The sequence below is a fragment of the Podarcis bocagei genome (assembly GCF_964188305.1).
Source record: "Podarcis bocagei genome assembly, chromosome: 7".
NCBI classification, from domain to species: domain Eukaryota; kingdom Metazoa; phylum Chordata; class Lepidosauria; order Squamata; family Lacertidae; genus Podarcis; species Podarcis bocagei.
This window is the reverse complement of record NC_138132.1, coordinates 38,601,581-38,622,052: the sequence shown is the minus strand read 5'-3', so window position 1 is coordinate 38,622,052 and position 20,472 is coordinate 38,601,581. Positions and strand designations below refer to the sequence as shown.

Sequence of the window (20,472 nt, the reverse complement as noted above, 5' to 3'; positions counted from 1 at the left end):
GTTCTCAAAAAGCTTATAAGTGTGTAACCTTTGCAATTCTGGGCATGAAGTCTGCCTACGGGAGGAACTTCCTGGAGTTTTGGCAGCTTTGATGCACTATTTTGACACACCCAGAATTCCATATTCTGTGGGTCATTCTGGAGATGATGGTGGTAGCTTCCATTTCCATGTGCTACCTGCCATTCTTCCCTCCTGCCCAAGCGCCTCTTGGAAGAGTGTGACTTTGCCCTTTGATCTTTAGCTTATTGAAAAGAGACTTCCAGCTGTCCGCCGCCTTCCTCTCCATGGGTTTGCAGGGCAGAAAAAACTGATCTTCTCACTGCTGTTTGACAGCTGTAGATCACTTGTGTCAGGAGCGGGATACCCACTGGTGTAGTACTGAGCGCCCTGCTGCTTTTTGCATGACAGAATTGATGCCCTTAATCGCTTGTTAGAGTGCTTCTCTCCTCTCTTCTCGCCGCCCCACTTTATATCTCCCAGTCTTGGCATTGGCCTCTCAACAGACTGTCAGCTTTGTCATTTAAGGCATATAATTCCTTTGACTGCCTTGGAGAGAGTTGACACGGAGTACTTTGCAACTAATGAAGCTACAAGGGAGGAAGCTTAGAATCCGCTCTCAACTTTTGCTGCTGAGAGGAAACTTGTTGCTTTGTCCGCTGTGCAAAAGCGCTGTGCTCCTGCACTGTCATTTTTTATGTAAAGAAAGAAAGAAAAGGAAATAGATGCACTGATCTGCATTTTTTTAAAAGAAGCAAAGAGTTTTTTCTATCCCCCTTATTCCTCTTTTATTTAAAGCACTTCCCAAGGCTTTTTGTGAAATGTGAAGGGCAATGAATATTAGAAACATAGAATTGTAGAGTCAGAAGGCACCCAAGGGGGCATCTAGTCTGACCCCCTGCAATGCAGGAATCACAGATAAGGATGCCATCCTTGTTTGCTGAAGGCAGCCAAAAATACAAATTGGTGTAACTATTCTCATGTGGTGTTAGGGTGAATAACATCACTTTCCATTCTTCTACTCCCAAATTCATAGTTAAAAATACTATTCAGTGTTTTGTTCGGTGGGCTTCAATTCAACCTTCTGCAACCTGTGGAAATTTTGTACCTTAACTCCCATCAGCCCAAGACAGCACAGCCAAGTGAAGCTGGGGCTGATGGGAGTTGTAGTCCAAAGCATCTGGAGGGCACTAAGTTAGCGAAGGCAGCTTTTGTGTTTTTCCTTCTTGGGCTCCCTCTCAGGTGAGGGATTTGTCTCGGATTATTTATTTGACTTTTTGCAAGGAGCCTAGGCTTTGGGCAATTTGGTTCTTGTGGCTGCAGTGCCCAGTCCCACTAAAAAGAACAGGATGTGTTCTTCTCTGTTCCTTGTTCCTTCTTAAGGGGATTGAGGGAAGCGGTAGACAGAGTGCCCCTTCCTAGTTCTGCAAAAGACCTATTTTGGCTTTTGCAAAAGTTTTATTTCAACATTGGTCTCAGCAGATCCTTTTTGACTACAACTGACATGGCCGTCCCCATTTTATTTTTTCATCCTACCCTGCGAAGCCTTGCCCTCTTCCACCCTTGCCATGTCTCAGTACTTTTCTCAAGAGCTGAACTTCATTCTCTGCTTTCCAGGCTCTCACTCTCTGTCTTCTGTCGAAATCTGTCTCTTCTTGCGCTGCTTGCTATCCTGCGGTTCCCTTTTTCAGCCTCTGGTTGAACAGCTTTTGGATTGCTGGTGGTCTTTGACCTTTCATTCTTTTCTGCGTGAGGGTAAGTTGCCGTGTGTGCACGCACACAGCAAGGCTCAGGCCAGGCACACAAAGGCAGAGGGAAGGAAGAGAGACACAGGCATCTGCATGCATGCACATTCTCTCTCTCACTCACATCCACACGTGCTTCCTCTCTCGCACGCAACGCTTCTAAATGCCAGTTCCTGGAAACGGCAGTAGGAGAGAGTGCACATGCAGCTGCAGGGTGACCTTGGCCTAGTCGCACTTCTTTGAAGTCTCTCAGTCCCACTCACCTCACAGAGTGTTTGTTGTGGGGGAGGAAGGGAAAGGAGAATGTTAGCCACTTTGAGACTCCTTCGGGTAGTGATAAAGCAGGAGATCAAATCCAAACTCCTCTTCTTCTCTTGTGCTTGAATCCTGCTTGCAGATTTCCCACAGTTATCTTGTGGGCTGCTGTGAGAACAGGATTCTGGACTAGGCGGCCCACTGACCTGATCCAGCAGGGTCTTCATATGTTCTTATGGGGGAGAAGGTGGCTATCTGAATCTGGCCAGTGTGTCATAAGTAAGGAGGTTTCTTCTGTCTTGTGGGTTTCGTAAATTCAGAACAGTGATCCCTGGTCACAGGAGAAGAGCCAGAGATAGTAGGTCTTCCCCCCTTTGGTGTACTGTGAGGATTTTTCTCCAACCTGCACTGTCACCTGAACAATGCCAAGCTGTTCCCTTGAACAGGACAGCCAGATAGCTGTGAGGTCATCACTGTTTTCCCTTTTCCCAGCTTTCAGTTGGGATGCTCTCACAATGATCTCTTAAATGTTCAATTCTCTGGTATTGATCTTGATGCCAGAATTACACCCTGCTATCCTGTGTGCAGCTCACCTGCCTGTATCTCCTGGTTTCCTTCGTCTCTCATTAAGATCATGGTGGGACGCTCCAACTCAAAATGGAATCCAGGCTTTTGTTCACTGAACTTCATAGACTCAATGTACCATTTTGTTCATCAATGGGTTTTGTACTAGGTTGCCTTTATGCTTAACTAGCTTTTGCATCCTCTCCCCCCCCCCCTTTTCTTTTGTGCTGAAGCATGGCAGGAATAATAGTCCCTAAACCTACCTACTGGAAAGGAAAGTGTTTCATTCGTGTTCAAAGCAGGCAAATCTCATTAGCCGAGCTGCTTTTTTCCTCCTGGTGCCTGACTGAGTTCTGTAGAGGGCCTGAATTGTGTGGCTTGCTGGCTTCATTTTCTCATGCGGTGAGGTGTTGAGATGGAACACAGGCTAAAACAGAACACCTTGCAGCAGAGGTGTTGAGCAGCGAGGCTGGAAAAATCCCACTTGCATCCAGAAATTGGATGCTGGCTCCTAAGAATGTGAAATATCTGTTCAGAACTTTGCAGAGCTTGAATTCAAGCATGCAATGGAATCTTAGAAACTGTAATACTGTACATTTCTCCAGTCCATTTTGGTGGAGGGAGGGAAAGCCTTGAATTTTGAATGCCACCACAGAAAGCCCTAGGTTGCTACATCTCCTGGCAAAGTGGCCACTATCTCTCTTGTGGGTGCTTATTCATCACCTTTATTTCTCTTTCTCTCTCCCTCTTGCTTTGCTGTATGAAAATATATGAATACATCTTCATTTCACCTGAAATCACGGCTGCCCGCTTTCGCTCTAACTTCCTTTCCCCCTTTATCTCAGAGGCCGCCAATGGGGTGCCTTGGGCACCAATATGCCATCCAGTAGCTCCTATGGGGCCCATGAAAAGTCTCAATAAATATTACCTCAGAAATCCACAACGCACTAAAGACTGTTTGCTCCTTCTGCTCTGTTCCTGTTTGCACTGACTTGGGCTCTCCTTCATTTAACAGCCCCCTTTAAGCATGCTCACATTTCATTGGATGCCAGAGTTGGACACCCACCCAGTGTCTAGAGTTTCAAGCTAATTTTTGTTATCTCTCTCGTTTTTAGATTTGTGGTTAACAACGCAGTTCTTCATCCGGAAATTGCTGAATGGTATGTTGTCTTTTCACATTTGTTTTCCAAAGCTTGCCCCAACATTTTGTGTGAGACCATGGCTGCAATCACAGAGCATTTTATCCCATTCCCCTGACATTTCCCTAACTGTTAATTTTTGCATTACATTTGAGCTTCCACACGACGTAAAAGTCACATCTGGATATCTGGTGGAATGGAGTGGAAGTTCTGCACTCATTTCCAGGTTATTTGATTTCATGAGAAAAATCAGTTTGCAACCACATCAGCCCAGAAAATTGTGGGAGTAAAGTCACAAAAAAGGACTTCCGGGTTGGCGCCATCGGTAATGGCGGATTCCCTCTGACTGAGGGACCAGCTCCGCGGGATCGGGTCTGCACCGCTGCGGCGAAGCGGGGACCCTTCAAAAATCACAGGCGGGTGAAGCCTGTGAACGTGGGACTCGGCGGGCACCTTTCGCGCCCCCCCAAATTTGCGAAGGAACCCATTTACGGGCTCCGGAGCGAAACGGGGCGAGCGGCGCGGTGCTGAGAGTCGACTGCTTCTTCCGCGGAGTGAAGCCGCACAGCTGTTATCGGAGAGCGCTGACTTTTTCCTGGGACAATTTGGTTACAAAAGCAACTACCCGTGAGTAGGATAAAATTGGACTTAAAGGGAGAAAAATAATTAATTCGGCACCGAAGCAGGGAGGCATAAACAGGAAGTCCGCCTTCCATTTCTTGTAAACAGATCAAAGCAAAGAGACTGTAAGCTAAAACTTTGAAAGACGCTTGAAAAAGGACTCAAATCCTAACGTCAGATAAGCGATCTCCCCTCCGGATTGCAGGAGAGGAGGGGGGAAAGGCTTGAACTGCATTTTTCTGCAAAAAAAAAAGAGAGGAAAAGAAGCTAAAATCCACTGCTTAGAACCTGGGAACGGACTGCCTAGGGACAATAGGAATGCCGTACTGTGAAAAGCACTACTGGTAAATAGAGTACTGTTGACAGCTAACTCTGCAAGAGAGATACAGTGTTTCTGGACTTCTCCTGGTTTTAAAGTAACTGGAGATCAAGTGCAATTGAAACTGTCGTCTTTTTGTGAATTGGGGGATTTAAAAAGGTTATTTTCTCTTTAAAGTTACAAGTTTTGACTGTTACTGTGTCCCCCTAGAGGAGGTTTGACATTGTTACAATAACAACTGGGCCAGGGGAATTTTCCACTTCATAACAAATCCTAGCCGTGGGACTGACCTTGGATTCTAACTAGAGTATTATGGCAGATGGAAGAGAAAAGTTGGGGTGGAGGAGCAATGTTGTCTATGTTGGTCATTGTCATGCCACACCACACCCACTGGTGTGAATGAAATTTAGTGTGTCGTGTCAGCATATCAGTGAAAAAGCCACAGTTCCATAACACGACAAGGGCTGTTGTGTGAAAGGGGTGCTAGAAAAAGGAGCAGAAGCACTCGCATGATAACCAGGAAAACTAATGCAGTAAATCCTATGTCTGGGATGTGGCTTAGCGTGTTGTCCAAATCTGGGCTTGGGGTTTGCCCCACTCCAGAGAAGCTGTGAGCTGCAAACAAGGTTTGTCCTTCAGTTTACAGCTCGGGGTTTGTCTGGATTAAGACAAACCACAAGCCTGGGTTCAGATGAGACCGAGAACACCCTCTTCCTGGGTTGCTGTGTGCCAAATTTCTGATGCCTGGGCCACTGTCAAGGCACAGCCTATGGTGAAGGCCCTTCTACAGCCCCCAACTGGACTGCAGCCATGACATAATACCACAAGGAAGAAAAGGATCTGAATGCCACTGAAATAATTCTTGCAAAATTCTTTAGTGTTAGCGGTTGTGTAGGTTCAAATACAAATACATTAATTATGATACTATTGCAGAGACTACCCAAAGAAGAATTAATTGAATGTCTGGCAGAATGGGTAATGTTATATAAATGTCAGGCAATTATTGCCTCCTTTTGGGATTCATTTTAAAAGCATTAATTCTAATGCATTCCGTAGGCAAATTTATGGATGTTCTCTTTAATTACACTTGAATGTCAATGGTGCCTGACATTAGCAGGAGCGAAACCGAGAAGAACCCAAGTCCTAAAGTGTGTTGCGCCACAGCCATGTTTCTTAATTTTAAAACTCGTTTTCAATAAGGTGGATGTTATGACTCTTCTGCACTGTGGGGGGTTATAAAAGCCCTCTTGTTGAAAATGGAGATGCCACGAGCCAGTTTAGTTAGGCCTGGAGGAGGAATGAGATTGGCTTTGTCAACCTGGGATCCTCCAGGTGTGTTTGAAAGCAGCTCCCATCATCTCCAGCCAGGACATCCCCCTCTTCTCAGGTGGAACATATATGTCCATAAGCTTAAGAGAATCTGTGAGGGCTTAGATTGAGGGTGGGGAGTGTGTATGCCTATTCCACCCCTCAGCCATCTCATATTGCCCTGGCAGGTCTGAAGGGTGTTTGAATTACTGCAGTGCTCTCTGTGTGGGGCTCTCCTTGCGTTTGGTTCAGAGGCTGCAGCTGGTGGAGAACCTGGCGGCTAAGTTTCTTGTAGGGGAAAACAACCCCCAGCATATAAAACTTTGCTTGTGGGATTTGCACTGCCTGTCAGTTTGCTACTAGCCCAAGGTTCCCAGTGATGAGGAGACTTGAAGCCACATTCAGCTGAATTACAGGCCTTCCTGCTCAAAATGGGATGGTTGGGAATGGAGCAAGCCGCTTCTGGCAGGTGCAGGGGATGGAGGGAGGGGGTCCTGCAGATGCCTCCTCCCCAGTTATGCCTTTACACATTCATTTCAACCCATCTGTATGGTGGAATTATACTTTTTTTATATCTTGCCTTTTCCCCTGTCCAGGACTCAAGGCGGCTTGCACAGATAAAACAGAACAAGCTAAAAACATAGAAAAGACAACCATTAAAATGTACTAAAGCACTAATAGAATTAACATAATCTAAGAAGATCCATTAAAAACACAGACTATAACAATAAAAGCATCACAGAACCTGCTGTTCCCTCGGAAACAGGAGTAGTAGTATTTATTTCTTTAAAAGTGTTTATAATTCTGTCAAAGGTTCCTGGGTGAAACCATGCACATTCCAAACCAAGAATTAAACAATCGTATTGAAACAGCGTAAAGCGAAATGCAACATTCAGTTACAAGTCAAAGCAGCAGCGACAAAGGAAATTCAGGTGTCCAGTATGCCTTGCTGTTACTTGTAAACCTTCGAAATGATTTGTTTTGAGTCAACTGACCAGTAACACAGAGGAGAAAATAACAGCCTTGGTAAAACTGATTATGACTGTTGGCTTGGAAACGGTCTCATGACAGGATTGACTATACTTCCTCTAACCCCCTGGTAATAACTACATTGATGAACACTTCCACCTCAATATATATGATTGCAGGGGCAACATCTGCCTGCAAAGGAAACTCTAGCAAATCTGCCACCGAAAGCTTTGTAGTTAAAATGTGCCAATAAAATCTCTCTTCTGTCTTTAGGTTTTTATAAAATATTTAAGTGAGGCATGAGATGATTAAAGGCAGGCCAAGCCAGAACCTGTAACCAAGGGATATTCATTGGCGAACATGATTTATTTATGGCCCACCAGGCACAAATAAAATAAAAAATGTTACAGGATATAAAATGTGTAAGATCATAATAGGAAAAAAATAAAAGAAGCAATCAGATTTCTTAAGTGGGATTGCTATATTTAGGAATTTTGTTGCGAGCTTTGCAATTTGAAAAATTGGAGCCCTCTGTTAAAATGACCAATGGAGATTTTGAAGAGTAGCCAGCCAAATAGTGTACAATGGGATGCAGAGAGAGTTTCTTTAGCTCCCCTGGTATAAACCGCACTTAAAAAGTGCGTGTAAAGCTAGCACCTGTTATTTGCAGGGACGTATTATATCTGCTCCCTAAAAGATCTGAGAATAAGGTCTGCCAAGGAGAAAGTTTTTAGAAAGAGGCAGCCAGTTCCAAATAAGGCATCCTATCCTTAAGGTTGGGACATGGGAAACCTGGCAACCAGGGAGACCACAGGACACCTAGCCCAAAAACTGGATCATGTAAGTTCTGCAAGTCTGCATCTCTGCATTCCCTGTTTCACTAGAAATGCAAGGGTAGTAAATGGAAATGCATGCAGTTGTTGTGGACATTTTTGCATCCTTCCATTCCCCCCTCCCCCCCGCCCAAAGTAGGGATTGATAAGAAAGAGGGATGGAGAAATGGGCAGTGTTATTTATATATGTATGTATATATGTATGTGTTAGATTTATATCTTGCCCTTCCTCCCACAGGAGCCCAGGGCAGCAAACACATAAAAGATAAAGCATCTAAAAGCTGTTCTAATACAGATGGAGGCTGGGAAAGATATTTACTTAAAAGGCTTGTTGGAAACCTTTTAACGTTGCATCGAGTGTTTCCATTTTTGCACATTTTGGAGGAGAAGAGGGAGGATGTTATGAGTTCTTGTTTTTGTTTCGTTTGGCCAGCTCTCCCCCATGTATTCTTTGTTCAGGTACCAAGGATCGTTACTTCTTGATTTTGCAGGACAGCTACCCTGGCTCAGGTGGGCTTGAGACTCTATACTTGCTCTGGTCTTTTGTGTGATGCTTTATTTAGACCAGATCAGCTGGCTGCTAAGTCAAGTTTGGGCTGATCTTTTCCTCTCACAGAATGTACTTATGGGCCTGTTTGGTTCTGATTTTCTTGTGGCACTCTCCTGCTGATTTCAACATGGTTGGGGCTTTGTTTGTAGTTCTTGTATTGTCTAAATCAGGGAGTTTTTATGCTAGTTCTTTTGCATTGTTAGTGGATAACCTGTTTCAAAATGGTCTAGTAAACTAAAGCAATCAGAGCTAAGCTGGGATGTAATGGACATCTTTGGATGCATGAATGCTCTGCTAGCACCATGGTCACAGATTCGAAATGTGTGTGTGTGTAAGAGAGAGAGAGAGAGAGAGAGAGAGAGAGAGAGAGATGGGGGGGGGCAGACAGTGCCAGAAAGTTTGATGCAGTACTGTAATGATAGGTGGTACCCACATTGGCTACCCTGTAGAAGAGCATCCTTTCCTTACAGAAGATTCTCCAGATGTTGTTGGGCTCCACCTCCCAGTCAACATGGCCAATCGTCTGTGCTGATGGGAGTCCAACAGCATGTGGAGGGCACACATTTTGGAAGGCTGCAGTTCAGACTCTGTTAAAACATTCAACTCAGATTAGGGTACCATAAGAACGCTGGTATGTTCAAAATGGCAGAATCCATTTCCATATGAGGAAAGGTTTGCAGCATTTTGGACTTTATAAAATTATACATGGCACGGAGGAAGTGGATAGAGAAAAGACTTGCTGTCTTTTTCATGATGCTAGAACTCTTCATATATTTCTCTTAATATACAGACATTTTCCTCAAAGAATTTCTGCATTCTATTTTACTAATATATGCATTTGAAACTGGAAGTGAGTGATGGCCACCAACTTGGATGGCTTTAATATAGAGCATTGGGCAAATTTCTGGGGGATAAGGCTTTTTTCTACCTCCACAGTTGGAGGCAGAAATGCTTCTGAATACCAGCTGCAAGAAAACATAAGAAGGGAGAATTGCTGTTGTGTTCAGGTCCTGCTTGCACGTTTCCCACAGGTCTCTGCTTGGCCACTGTGAGAACAGGGTGCTGAGCTAGATGGGCCACTGGCCTGATCCAGCAGGCTCTTACATTCTTTATCTTGGGTGCTATTTAAGGCAAGGTGACTTTAAAAGTAGCTGCTCCAAACTTTGGTGAAAGAACTGCTTGTGCCTTCTAGGGAAGGAATGAAATGTTCTTGTTAGCCCCAAAGCACCTCTCTAGTGTAGAGACGGTCTTTGTGTGTCTGCAGGATTTATGGCTTTGAACTTGCCTCCCTCTGGTCAAGAGACATGCTCCGAACAGTGACCCATATGCCAGCACAGGAAGCATGTCTCTCGGAATCAACTTCTGATGTCCTGGTTACTGAAAATGGGAGATGCAATTTCAAGTCTCATCATGGGAGGTGATCAGATTAAGGCTCTGCTTGCCTGCTCCTTAAAAAAGGAAGGGCAAGTTTTGGTGAGCACAACACTTGTCCTGCATGCAGAATGTCCCAGGTTCATCTCCAATAAGAACTGGGAAAGACTCCAGTCGGAAAAGCTGGGAAATCCTCTGCCAGCCATGGTTTCACTGTGCATGTCAGTTGATACAAACCATGGTTTTGTGATCAAACAGGTTTGCAAACCTGGATCTTGAGCAGCCTTCCCCCACCCTGGCACTCTCCAGATGCTTTGGACTGAAACCCCCCTCAGCCCCTCTCAGCATTGACTGCTCAGAACAACTGGAGGGCTTCCAGTTCATAAAGGCTGACCTAGCCAAGCAGAGGCCGCCACCAAACAGCATTTTGGGTGGCCACCAGGAGAGTTCATGGCAGTGGTGTGATCTGTGCTAGGCCTCCTTGATCCCAAGCACCATTTCCTTGGCTTTTATGCTGCACCCCAGCTCCTGCCTGAAGACGTGCAAGCTTTCGATTTTTGCTAAACTCTTCATCCAGGGGTTCATAAATTTAATACAGCTCTGAGCCAAAACAGTGTGCGGGGATATTTTCTCTCCCCACTCCCCCGCCCGCCTTCTCCGTCTGCTACCTTTGCGAAACAAGCTTCAGCAACCCAAAGGACTTCATAGCTTTAGGCAAGGATTCATTCATATTCTGCTACTGTGCCTCGGACTCCCATTTCTATAACTTGAGAAATGGCAGGAAGCTGCCATGTTGTGAGCCTGTGACTTGTGCTTGGTAAAGAGTGCAGGGTTGGCTAAATAAAACATGCATATCTTCATAGGACTGTCTAGCCCCACAATTGTGTACCCTGTGCAGTAAATGCAGGCAGAGGGATTGCCTATTCATGGCAGGTCGAGGCAAAGCAAGGTCAGTAAAGCATGTCTGGCCTGGGACAATATGTTTTGCTGCTTGTCTGTCCTGAATCTCCAACTTGCAGCTTCAGTGGATGCTCATGAGTTCTAGTGTTAGGAGAATGGGGAGGGGAGCTTTTTTCTGTCAACTTTCTCAGGGTGTCTAATGGGGGTGGGCCTGGTAGATGTGAACAGGAAGGTCTAGAATAAACCAACCTGCTTTGCACTTTACAGAGTGAGGGAATTCTGTGCACCGTTAAGTATGCCTTGAAAGCAGCCAGCTGTCTCTGACTTGACATGGGAGACAGTATAGAAGTGTTATTAACAAATAAATAGATAGCATCTTGTGAAAGGTTTTTTACTTCCCAGGACTAAAGTTTTTCAAGCTTGAAATGTGTTTGAGCTCTTCAATACAATTCCGTTAGTTCATTATCTGGCTCCTTCGTGCTTAACTTATACTGACACTGTAAGCTGAACTAGACACAGCATGGGGGATCCATGGTCATTTTTGATTTGATTATTTAATTTCTAACCTCTTGATATATTAAAAATATCTCTAAGTGGTGTACAGAAAACTGAAGCAACAACAGACAACTTAAACAAAATATTACAAAAATGCACAGGTACATGTAAAAAATGTCACATTAATACAAAATTACTAATATATATCAATCAATATTCGTTCATTTTCTTTCCTTCCTCCCTCTCAGCCCCAAGGTCCAACAAACTCTCAGCTCATCCACAAAAGTCTCACAATGAGAAGAGAGTTTCTGGAAACAGTGAACAGCTCCTTCGTCTAACTTGTGTCTGACCCTGTCTTGCCTGGCCGGTTTTAAAAACCAGACTGAAGTAGAATTCCCACAGTGTACCGATGTGATAAATTTACAAATCAAGAGTATAAACTCAGGATTTATTCACACTCAGAGCCCAATGATTCTGTTAAATGGTCCTGAGAAAGTGCTTCAGGTTTCTCTGAAATAATTTTAACAATGGCAGGCACTAGCCTGACTGGTCTCCTGCCTTCAGCCATGGCCAAGTCCACTGACCAGCCTTCCTCAGCCTGGTGCCTTCCAGGTGTTTTGGCCTGCATCTCCCATCAGTTTAAGCCAGCTGGGCTTTGCTGTCCTGCTGGCTGGCTGATGGGAGTTGTAGTTCAAAACATCTGGAAGGCATCAGGTTGGGGAAGGCTGCCCTAGATCTTCTCCTTCCTGTCCACATACTCTAGTTGCTTGCACCCCACTTACGATCTAGGGGCTGCAGTTAGGGTGATCAAACTCTTATACCAACCTTGCAGGTGCTTTTTCAGCTCATCCTACTTTGAGTAAATTGAATGCCACACATACCTTTTATTTCCTGATGTCCTTTATTTGCTGCAATCTCGTAATAGCCTCTTGCTTTTGAAACGCATCTGGTCGGCGGCAGGTTTGCCAATTAGGTTACCTGGTTATTCTTTGTGCTCTCAACTTAATCACTGCTGAGCTGTAGGGGGAATTACTAACCTGATTCTCCTCTTCTCCTTTCCTTTTGAAGCCGTGTGATTAAGACGGACATGGAGTTGGAAGTCCTGCGCTATACCAATAAAATTTCCAGTGAAGCTCATAAAGAGGTAATGGATCTCTTACAGATAATAATTTTTTCTGCTCTTTGTGTAACGGTGGCTTTTCAGAAAATGTTCCCAGCTACTTGAATTGCTTAGTAATAAACTAATGGAAGAGCTGGGACAGAATTAGGAGGATAATGTTCCTTCTAATAGAATCCTAATAATACACATTGCTTTGCCCTTGAACTTGCTGTTGATGCCCAGGGAACAAAATGTCTTCACTTATCATGCTGGAACACATAGGAACATAAGGGCCCTGTTGGATCAGGCCAGTAGCCTCTCTTGTCCAGCAGCCTGTTCTTACAGTGTGCAGTCAAATGCCTGTAGGGAACCTGCAAGCAAGACATGAGCACAGCAACAATCTGCCTACCTGCAATTCCCAGCAACTGGTATTCCGAGGTGTATTGCCTCTGACAGTAGAAAGAGAACATAGCCATTATGGTTAGTGGCCATTGGTTGTCTTACCCTCCATAAATTTGTCCAACACTATTTTAAAGCCAGCAGAGTTGGTGGCCATCACTGCCTCCTGTGGGAGTGAGTTCCATAGGTTAACTCTGTGCAGCATGAAGAAGTCTTTTATCTGTCCTGAATCTTACAATATTCAGCTTCATGGGGTGACCACGAGTTCTAGTGTTATGACAGAGGGTTAAATATATATACAGTGGTACCTTGGTTCTCGAACTCAATCCGTTCTGGAAGTCCGTCCGACTTCCAAAACGTTCGCAAACCAAGACGCGGCTTCTGACTGGCCACAGAAACAATGCCAACAGCCAAAACAGACGTTGGGCTTCCAAAAAATGTTTGCAAACCGGAACACTTACTTCCAAGTTGCGGCGTTCAGGAGCTGAATTGTTCGGGAGCCAAGGTACCACTGTATATATATTGCCACTTTCTCCATGTGATTCATAATTTTATAAACCATGATACCTCTTTAGTTTAGAGAAAAGGCAAGTAAAAGTCCAAAAATCTGCAGCCTTTCCTCAAAGGAGATTTGCTGCATCCCCTTGATCATTATGGTCCTTTCTTCTCAAGAGAAGACCTGGTAGGCTCAGGCTTACTCAACATGCTGTAAATGTGCTCCTGTGTTCCGCAGAAGCCTTCAGCACATTTCCTAAGGCATTTGGGTGGCCTTCTCACATGGAGGGGTAGGTTCACATATTCAGATCATCAGACATTTATTACCCTAAGGTGGGGGGGGGGGACATGGGTAGGGAAGCGCTGTGGGGATGTGCATTCAGCTCCACCCTGGGGACAGAATTTTTTGGATCCAGGATGTGATCATCACACACTTATAGTACATTCATGTTCTTTGCTATGTCCAGGAGGTGCAATTTAAGTGCATTATACATCAAATCGTGGTAGCTCCCAGGATAACCACAAAATTGTCAAGTGTTTAAGGTTCTTGTGATCCAAATTTCTTAGGGTGTGTCCTATGTTTGTGACAACAGGTAATGAAGGCCGTCAAAATAGGCATGAAGGAATATGAGCTGGAGAGGTGAGTACCTTTTCAACATGACAAAACTATGGAAAAGCATCTCTGTTAGCAGGAAATGCCCCCAGATAACTCTGAGCGACACTGATTTAATGGCAATTGCACGTGCTCATTTCGAGGCTGGGGCTAGACATATTTTTCTTATATAGAAGGCATTTCCCACATTTCCTCCGTGCTATTAGATGGCAATTGCTTTTAGGTATGGTTTTAAAGCAGTATAATTCTCTTTGCAGACTTTTATGTAATTTACAGAAACTATACCTAATAGCCATTATTATTGCTTGATAGCATCCAATAAAGCAGCTTTTATGTGTGTGAATATCACAGCTATGCCTCCTACGTACATGAGTGTTTATGGGGGCCATAAAATGTCCTGGAGTGTTTGGTGAAATGTCTCTGCTACAGCTGGAGCAAATATTGGTGGTTTTGTTTATGCATTTTGATTTCCGTTTGTTTGTGTTGCTTTCCCTAATGAGTCTTTAGATTCCTCCATCCCTTCCTTTGCCCATATGGCTTTGCATCCTGAGAGAAGCATGTGTGCAGTAGTGAATGTCCAGCCAGGCTTCAGGGTGATTGGTGTTTGAACTTCCTCTTTGCTACATTCTCATCATAGAATCATAGACTATTTACTCCTAATGCTCCGTCATTTACACGTGGCTCCAACTGGTAGATCTTGGGACTCTACTATAAAGCAAAGTGGATCTGATTAGCATGAAGTTTGCCCACCTCTGCTGCTCTCTGTGGGATTGGCGCCAACCACTTGGGTCTAACACTATACCTTCCAGATACTGAATTCAGTACTAGTATTTTAGGGTCATTTCGTAATAGATGTCCAGTCGTTTCTGAAATAAGATTTCAAATAGTAGTCCAATATATTTGCATTACCAACCAGCTGCAGAACACATTTATCCTGTGTTGTTGAATATACCCTATTAAGTCTACCTGGGGTCAAATACTGTTGATATTGAATCTTATTTTATAACTCCTTTTATATATTTGGTGGTGGTAATTTAACCCAAATCCATTTCCGCTCTTCCGTAGTCCACTCCTCTTATAGATCTCTGGCCCATTTCCTCATAAATGTTCCAACTTTATTATCCAATTTTATAATTATGGAATAAATGCTACCAATTAAGCCTCTTTTACCACACTGGTGTTAATAGGGTTTCATATGCATGCAGTGTCTTTCCTTAAAACTCCATGTTTTCTTATTAAGCAAACTAAGGCATCTCCTTTTATTTTACTTTTTATATAATTCTGCAAGAAGATGTCCTTGTATGAATGGTGTTACAGAACTGCTGGGGGGGTGTCCCCCTAAACACAAAAAATAATGAATGCTAGGATTTCGGGTTATGTTTGATATGAAGAAAGAATATAAGCTGCAAAGGAATTCCGGGGCTGCCTTATGCAAGCCAGTCTGGCTGGCTGAGGGAAGAGCAGAGCTGTTAGCATTACAATAGAGAGCCATTGAGGGTCGTCAACAACTCCTTGCTCCAAGTGTGACCAGAGACTGGAAATTTGGAAGTTTTTCAGGGTAACTGCTCTGGGGGAGGACAAGGGGCTTCTGGGAAGAAGAAGAAGAGGGGAGATCTATCCGGGGCAGAGGAAGGAGGGGTACAGTGGTGGTGGACCGCCCCAGGTGTCTTCGCTGAGGGGGGTGACATTTGGCAGTCGCAGGCGGGTGGCACGCTGAATGTCTACCATCGGCGGCTCGCTCTGCCCCTGTGGACGGCTTGCTCCGCCCCTTCCTGCAGGGCGCGGGCGCTGTTCCATGCACCTGAGCAGCTATCCCGCGCCTGGGAGGGCACCCTCCATGCCCCGCCCCTCTCAGTAGTGTGCCCTGCCCTTCTCGGGAGTGCACCTGCCCTGGGCAGCACGGGCATATGCTCCGCCACTGGATCCATCTTGGTGTGGGAGAAGAAAGGACTGCCTGCAATGCTTTGGGCCATTATCTTAAGATCTGGACCCCCTCCATGCAGACTGAGGGTGTAAATAGGCAAATAGATCCTATTTCTTAAAGCACAACAGCCTCCACTGTGTCTTCTATTCTCCGAAGGGACACAGACCCTGTGTGGGTGCCTGAGATCCCATGCACTCTTGCCACGGCTTGGCAGAGAGAGGGACCGGCGGTGGGCTTTTGTAACAATATATTCTCACACTGGGACTTTTCTTAAAGCGCTCTGTGTTAATGGGGGATCTCCACAAGATGTTGCAGGTGTGCAGATCTTCAGGGTTCCAGCCAGCCAGGTGTCTCGTGCTCCAGGATAGCTGTCCCATTTTTCTTTTCCAAATGACATTCAGCATTCTGTGTTTACTGAGCATGCTCAGTACACGTGTGGCTGTGGGTTGGATTTTGCCTCCATCCTCCCTTCTTGTACATCTGTGAACCTTGGGGTTCCGCCAAGGATGCTGACTGATACCTCCCCTATTTTTCTCTGTGGCCCCTACAAAGCCATTGGCTGTCACCACCTGAGTTCACTTTTAGAAGTTTCATCAATGTTATTTAAGCATCAGTTTGATCCCTTGCAGCTAAACGTAGCCTCTTTGTTTTGAAGGGAGATTAAATTTGCCTGGCATTCACATTTGTCATTAGGCTCCTTCTATTCTAATCTCACTTTCCCCATCATGCCATAAAATATGTTGCCTTTTTAATGAGGTAATTAACACTTGATTCATAATTTCAATCAAGTGGCATTGGCATAGGAGTCGGTGTCGCATTAAAATGAATTAAAATGTCCCATTGGGGCATTTTTTAGTATCATCAAGTGTACTTGACATGTGTTTGGCTGTGCAAGGCAAAATGGGTCAGTTTGATGCGCATCCCATGACATATTTGCTTTCGGTGTGTTGGAGAAGAAAGATGGGGAGGATGGTGCAGAACCAACATTTGGTTAAATGGGCCTCAGTCGCTTTTTCTTTAAGTAGAAAGAGAAATGCAATATTTAGGGTAGGTGGATTATCATTGCAAAGCCTCTTGGAAGCTACTGTTGCATTCTTTTAAAGCTCCAAATGGCTCTTGCCAACCTTGTAAAGATTAGTACTGAAAACTTTAAAGCAGCATCAACAGAAGCTGAGAATATGACTTCCTTGTAAGTTGCTTGTGACGTTTCCTTCTTTGCTTGTGGGAACATGGAATAGCTTGGGAAATCCACTGGAGATAATTATGGGACAGAAAACCTGCATGGTCCTGGATGATACAGATGCTGATCTAATCCACTGTAATGCAGGAGTCACTGCTAAAGAATCCCTGACAGGTGGCTATCCAACCCCTGTTGAAAAATATCCAATGAACGAGTAGCTATCGGGCCTTTGGTGTTGTGGCGTCAATCCCTTGGAATTCCCTCTGCTTGAAAATTAGGCAGTCCTCATCTCTGTTTTCTTTTGGGTGCCTACTGAAGACTTTCCTCTTTCAACGGGCCTTTTCAGTAGAGACCTTTCCCAGTCTGCTCCTTTGGGAGAAGGGGAGGGATATAAATATAAGAAATAATAACTAATAAAGGAAGGGTGCTCTCAACACTGGCTCACGGGTTCAGGTCATGTGCTCATTTCCTGAGTCCTTCAGATTAGCTCAGGAAATCAAATTTATCTCCAGGTATTTTGGGGAAACAAATTAGTTCATTTCCGGGGTGTTCTGAGAAGACCCAGGAGAATCCAACCATCTCTGCCTGTGACACAGCTGAATCCAGGAAGAGCCTCATCCTCCTTATTGCAGTCTCCACAAAACTCAATTTGGGAAGAGGCTGACGATATTCTGCCTAGTAAAGTTGCCATAAATAATGTCAGATCAATAGAGTGGAGGAATATCATAAGGCTTAACTGTGCGTGCATCCAGCCTTCGTGCCTTTTACAGCTTTTTATTACTACTATTATCCCCCTTTAATAAAAGGTTTGTTTGACTCTTAAGGGACGGCAAATTGTTTTTGTGTAAAGGCAGATGCTGCGCAAGGCTGTGGCTTCCACCCAGCGATGCTTGGCTACATATTGGGGTACTTTCACACTAGCCAGACATCTGAAACTTCATGATGGTAGTCCAAGAGAGCTGGTGCTCGGGAGGGACAGGCTGGCTGGAGGAGCCTTGTGTGTGGAGCTGGAGGATTTTCTGTGACCACCAAGTGCCCCTGAAGCCTTTTGAGGAATCTGTGAGATCAGTGACCAAGACTGCGTCAATTCCTTCTTGATGGAAGCCAGCACAGAGCTGGCAAAGTCCGCTTGTTAAGGCAGAGCATTGGGATGTTGGAGTTCCCCGGCTCCATTTATTCTGCTGTATTGGAGTAGATTTCCCATGGATTTGGGCATGTGCTAGAGATTATGTTCTCTGGGGTCCAATGCACAAAGTAAGCTCCTCTCTCCTTTTGCATCTTGTTTTGGATCAAGGCCCTCCTTCACTGAGGAATGTGAGCGATGTTCAGTAGCCCCCAACAGATGCAAGCCCCTTTGGAGATACCTTGGGGAATCTCCTCTCTGATTCATAAAACACAACTCTGTCCATTGTACCTGTGGCCTTCCCAAAGTGTCCAGTGTTTATCCTTCTTTGTTGCTGTTTCATTTGCCTGGTCTGACTTCCTGTAATGCTCCAGGGTCATGGAAGCACCACCAGCTCCTCGGAAAGGCAGGTGGGAAATCTCCCTTCGTTCCTGAGTGTATTATTCATATCCCAATCTGTGTCTGGAAAGCCCTCTCTCTTCCACACTCTCTCTCTCTCTTTTTAATCTTCCAACAGTTTCCCCTCTCTACCATCCCTTCCCAGAATTTAATTCCTTTGGGTCCATCCGTCCCCTCTTTTCTCGCCTTAATCTGATTCCAGGGCAGCCATCTATCCCAGCCTTTTGAAAATCAATAGTGTAAGTGGGATAAAAGAATTCCGAAGCCAGAAGGACTTAGTTGTGACTTACTTAGAGTGGCAGTGATGTTAATGCAGAGCCCCACTAACACCGCCGCCCTTCTTTAGCTTTTGATATTTGTTGCATGGCTCAGTCCCCCGCCCCACTGGCTGCATCTTCACTGCTGGAGAGGTCAGATTTGGCTCTTTATTCGGTATTCAGTTCATTGTCCTCTCCCTGATTTCTGAAGCAGGGCTTAGGCTATCAGATGAGTCTCTGTCATATCTGTCAGTGTTAAATTTCCGTATCTGTGGAGCTCTCACGGATTACGGCTCACACCTTTTCATTTATCCCTTTTTTCAAGGGCACAAAAATAAAATGAAGATTGTGCACATCCAAGAGTGAATAGCTGAAGCCAATCTCTTTCCCCCCACCTTCCTGATTATGTTCTGGATTTATGACTTCCTATCTCATAGCAGATATTGCTATTTAAGTTATTCAAATATTTATTTCCATGTTTTAAGCTAGAGGGCAAAAAAATCCATCTTTGGGATAGTCTTCTGATTTTCAAATGCTATGAATCCCAGTCAAAATCAGAAATAACCTTTTCATATTCAGAAGTGAATGGGAGGGGGCAGAAATAGACTCTTTGTTTTTTGCTATAGTGAGCAGCAAGGGACATTCTTTTTATAATAGTTCCTGATGTGGCCAAAGATGTCCCATTGTACCTTTGCAGGGACGATGTGTGTTGAGTTGGGATTTAATTTGTAATCACCATTCTGGGGAAAATTAGAGATTTAAATATGGCTGTGGTCTTAAATGGCTAGTCCTTCTATTTTCCCCACTTCAATTTCGAAATGGGTTCCATGCATGATTTCCATCTAGGAGACTGAAAGTGGCTTATAGATAAGTTCAAAGTGGCTGACAGCAATGATAGGCAAAAATGATCAACACGCCATCAAAACAATGTAAGAACTAATGTGGTGGGAGGTGCAGTCTTCCGAAAAGGCTGGATCTAGTCCTTTATCTTCCTCCTTTTTTGCCGTCTGTGTTTCTTCATGCTGACAATGCCAGCTTGGATATTTGACTATGCTACCACTCAGTGGATTTGTAACTGGCTGACTGACCGAACCCAAAGGGTGCTCATCAATGGTTCCTCTTCATCCTGGAGAAGAGTGACTAGTGGAGTGCCACAGGGTTCTGTCTTGGGCCCGGTCTTATTCAACGTCTTTATCAACGACTTGGATGATGGACTCAAGGGCATCCTGATCAAATTTGCAGATGACACCAAACTGGGAGGGGTGGCTAACACCCCAGAGGACAGGATCACACTTCAAAACGACCTTGACAGATTAGAGAACTGGGCCAAAACAAACAAGATGAACTTTAACAGGGAGAAATGTAAAGTATTGCACTTGGGCAAAAAAACGAGAGGCACAAATACAAGATGGGTGACACCTGGCTTGAGAGCAGTACATGTGAAAAGGATCTAGGAGTCTTGGTTGACCACAAACTTGACATGAGCCAACAGTGTGACGCGGCAGCTAAAAAGCCAATGCAATTCTGGGCTGCATCAATAGGAGTATAGCATCTAGATCAAGGGAAGTAATAGTGCCACTGTATTCTGCTCTGGTCAGACCTCACCTGGAGTACTGTGTCCAGTTCTGGGTACCACAGTTCAAGAAGGACACTGACAAACTGGAACGTGTCCAGAGGAGGGCAACCAAAATGGTCAAAGGCCTGGAAACGATGCCTTATGAGGAACGGCTAAGGGAGCTGGGCATGTTTAGCCTGGAGAAGAGGAGGTTAAGGGGTGATATGATAGCCATGTTCAAATATATAAAAGGATGTCATATAGAGGAGGGAGAAAGGTTGTTTTCTGCTGCTCCAGAGAAGCAGAAGCGGAGCAATGGATCCAAACTACAAGAAAGAAGATTCCACCTAAACATTAGGAAG

General features: G+C 44.6%; 1 protein-coding gene across 1 annotated transcript in view; it reads left to right on the top strand.

Annotated features, from left to right (window-relative positions):
• Positions 1–20,472, top strand: part of PEPD (peptidase D) — a 128,124-nt gene that overhangs the window by 38,655 nt on the left and 68,997 nt on the right. The window contains exons 7-9 of the mRNA XM_081203384.1: positions 3,677–3,721; positions 12,135–12,210; positions 13,653–13,699. Coding sequence (XP_081059510.1) covers positions 3,677–3,721; positions 12,135–12,210; positions 13,653–13,699 — 168 coding nt within the window. The remainder of the gene's footprint in view (positions 1–3,676; positions 3,722–12,134; positions 12,211–13,652; positions 13,700–20,472) is intronic.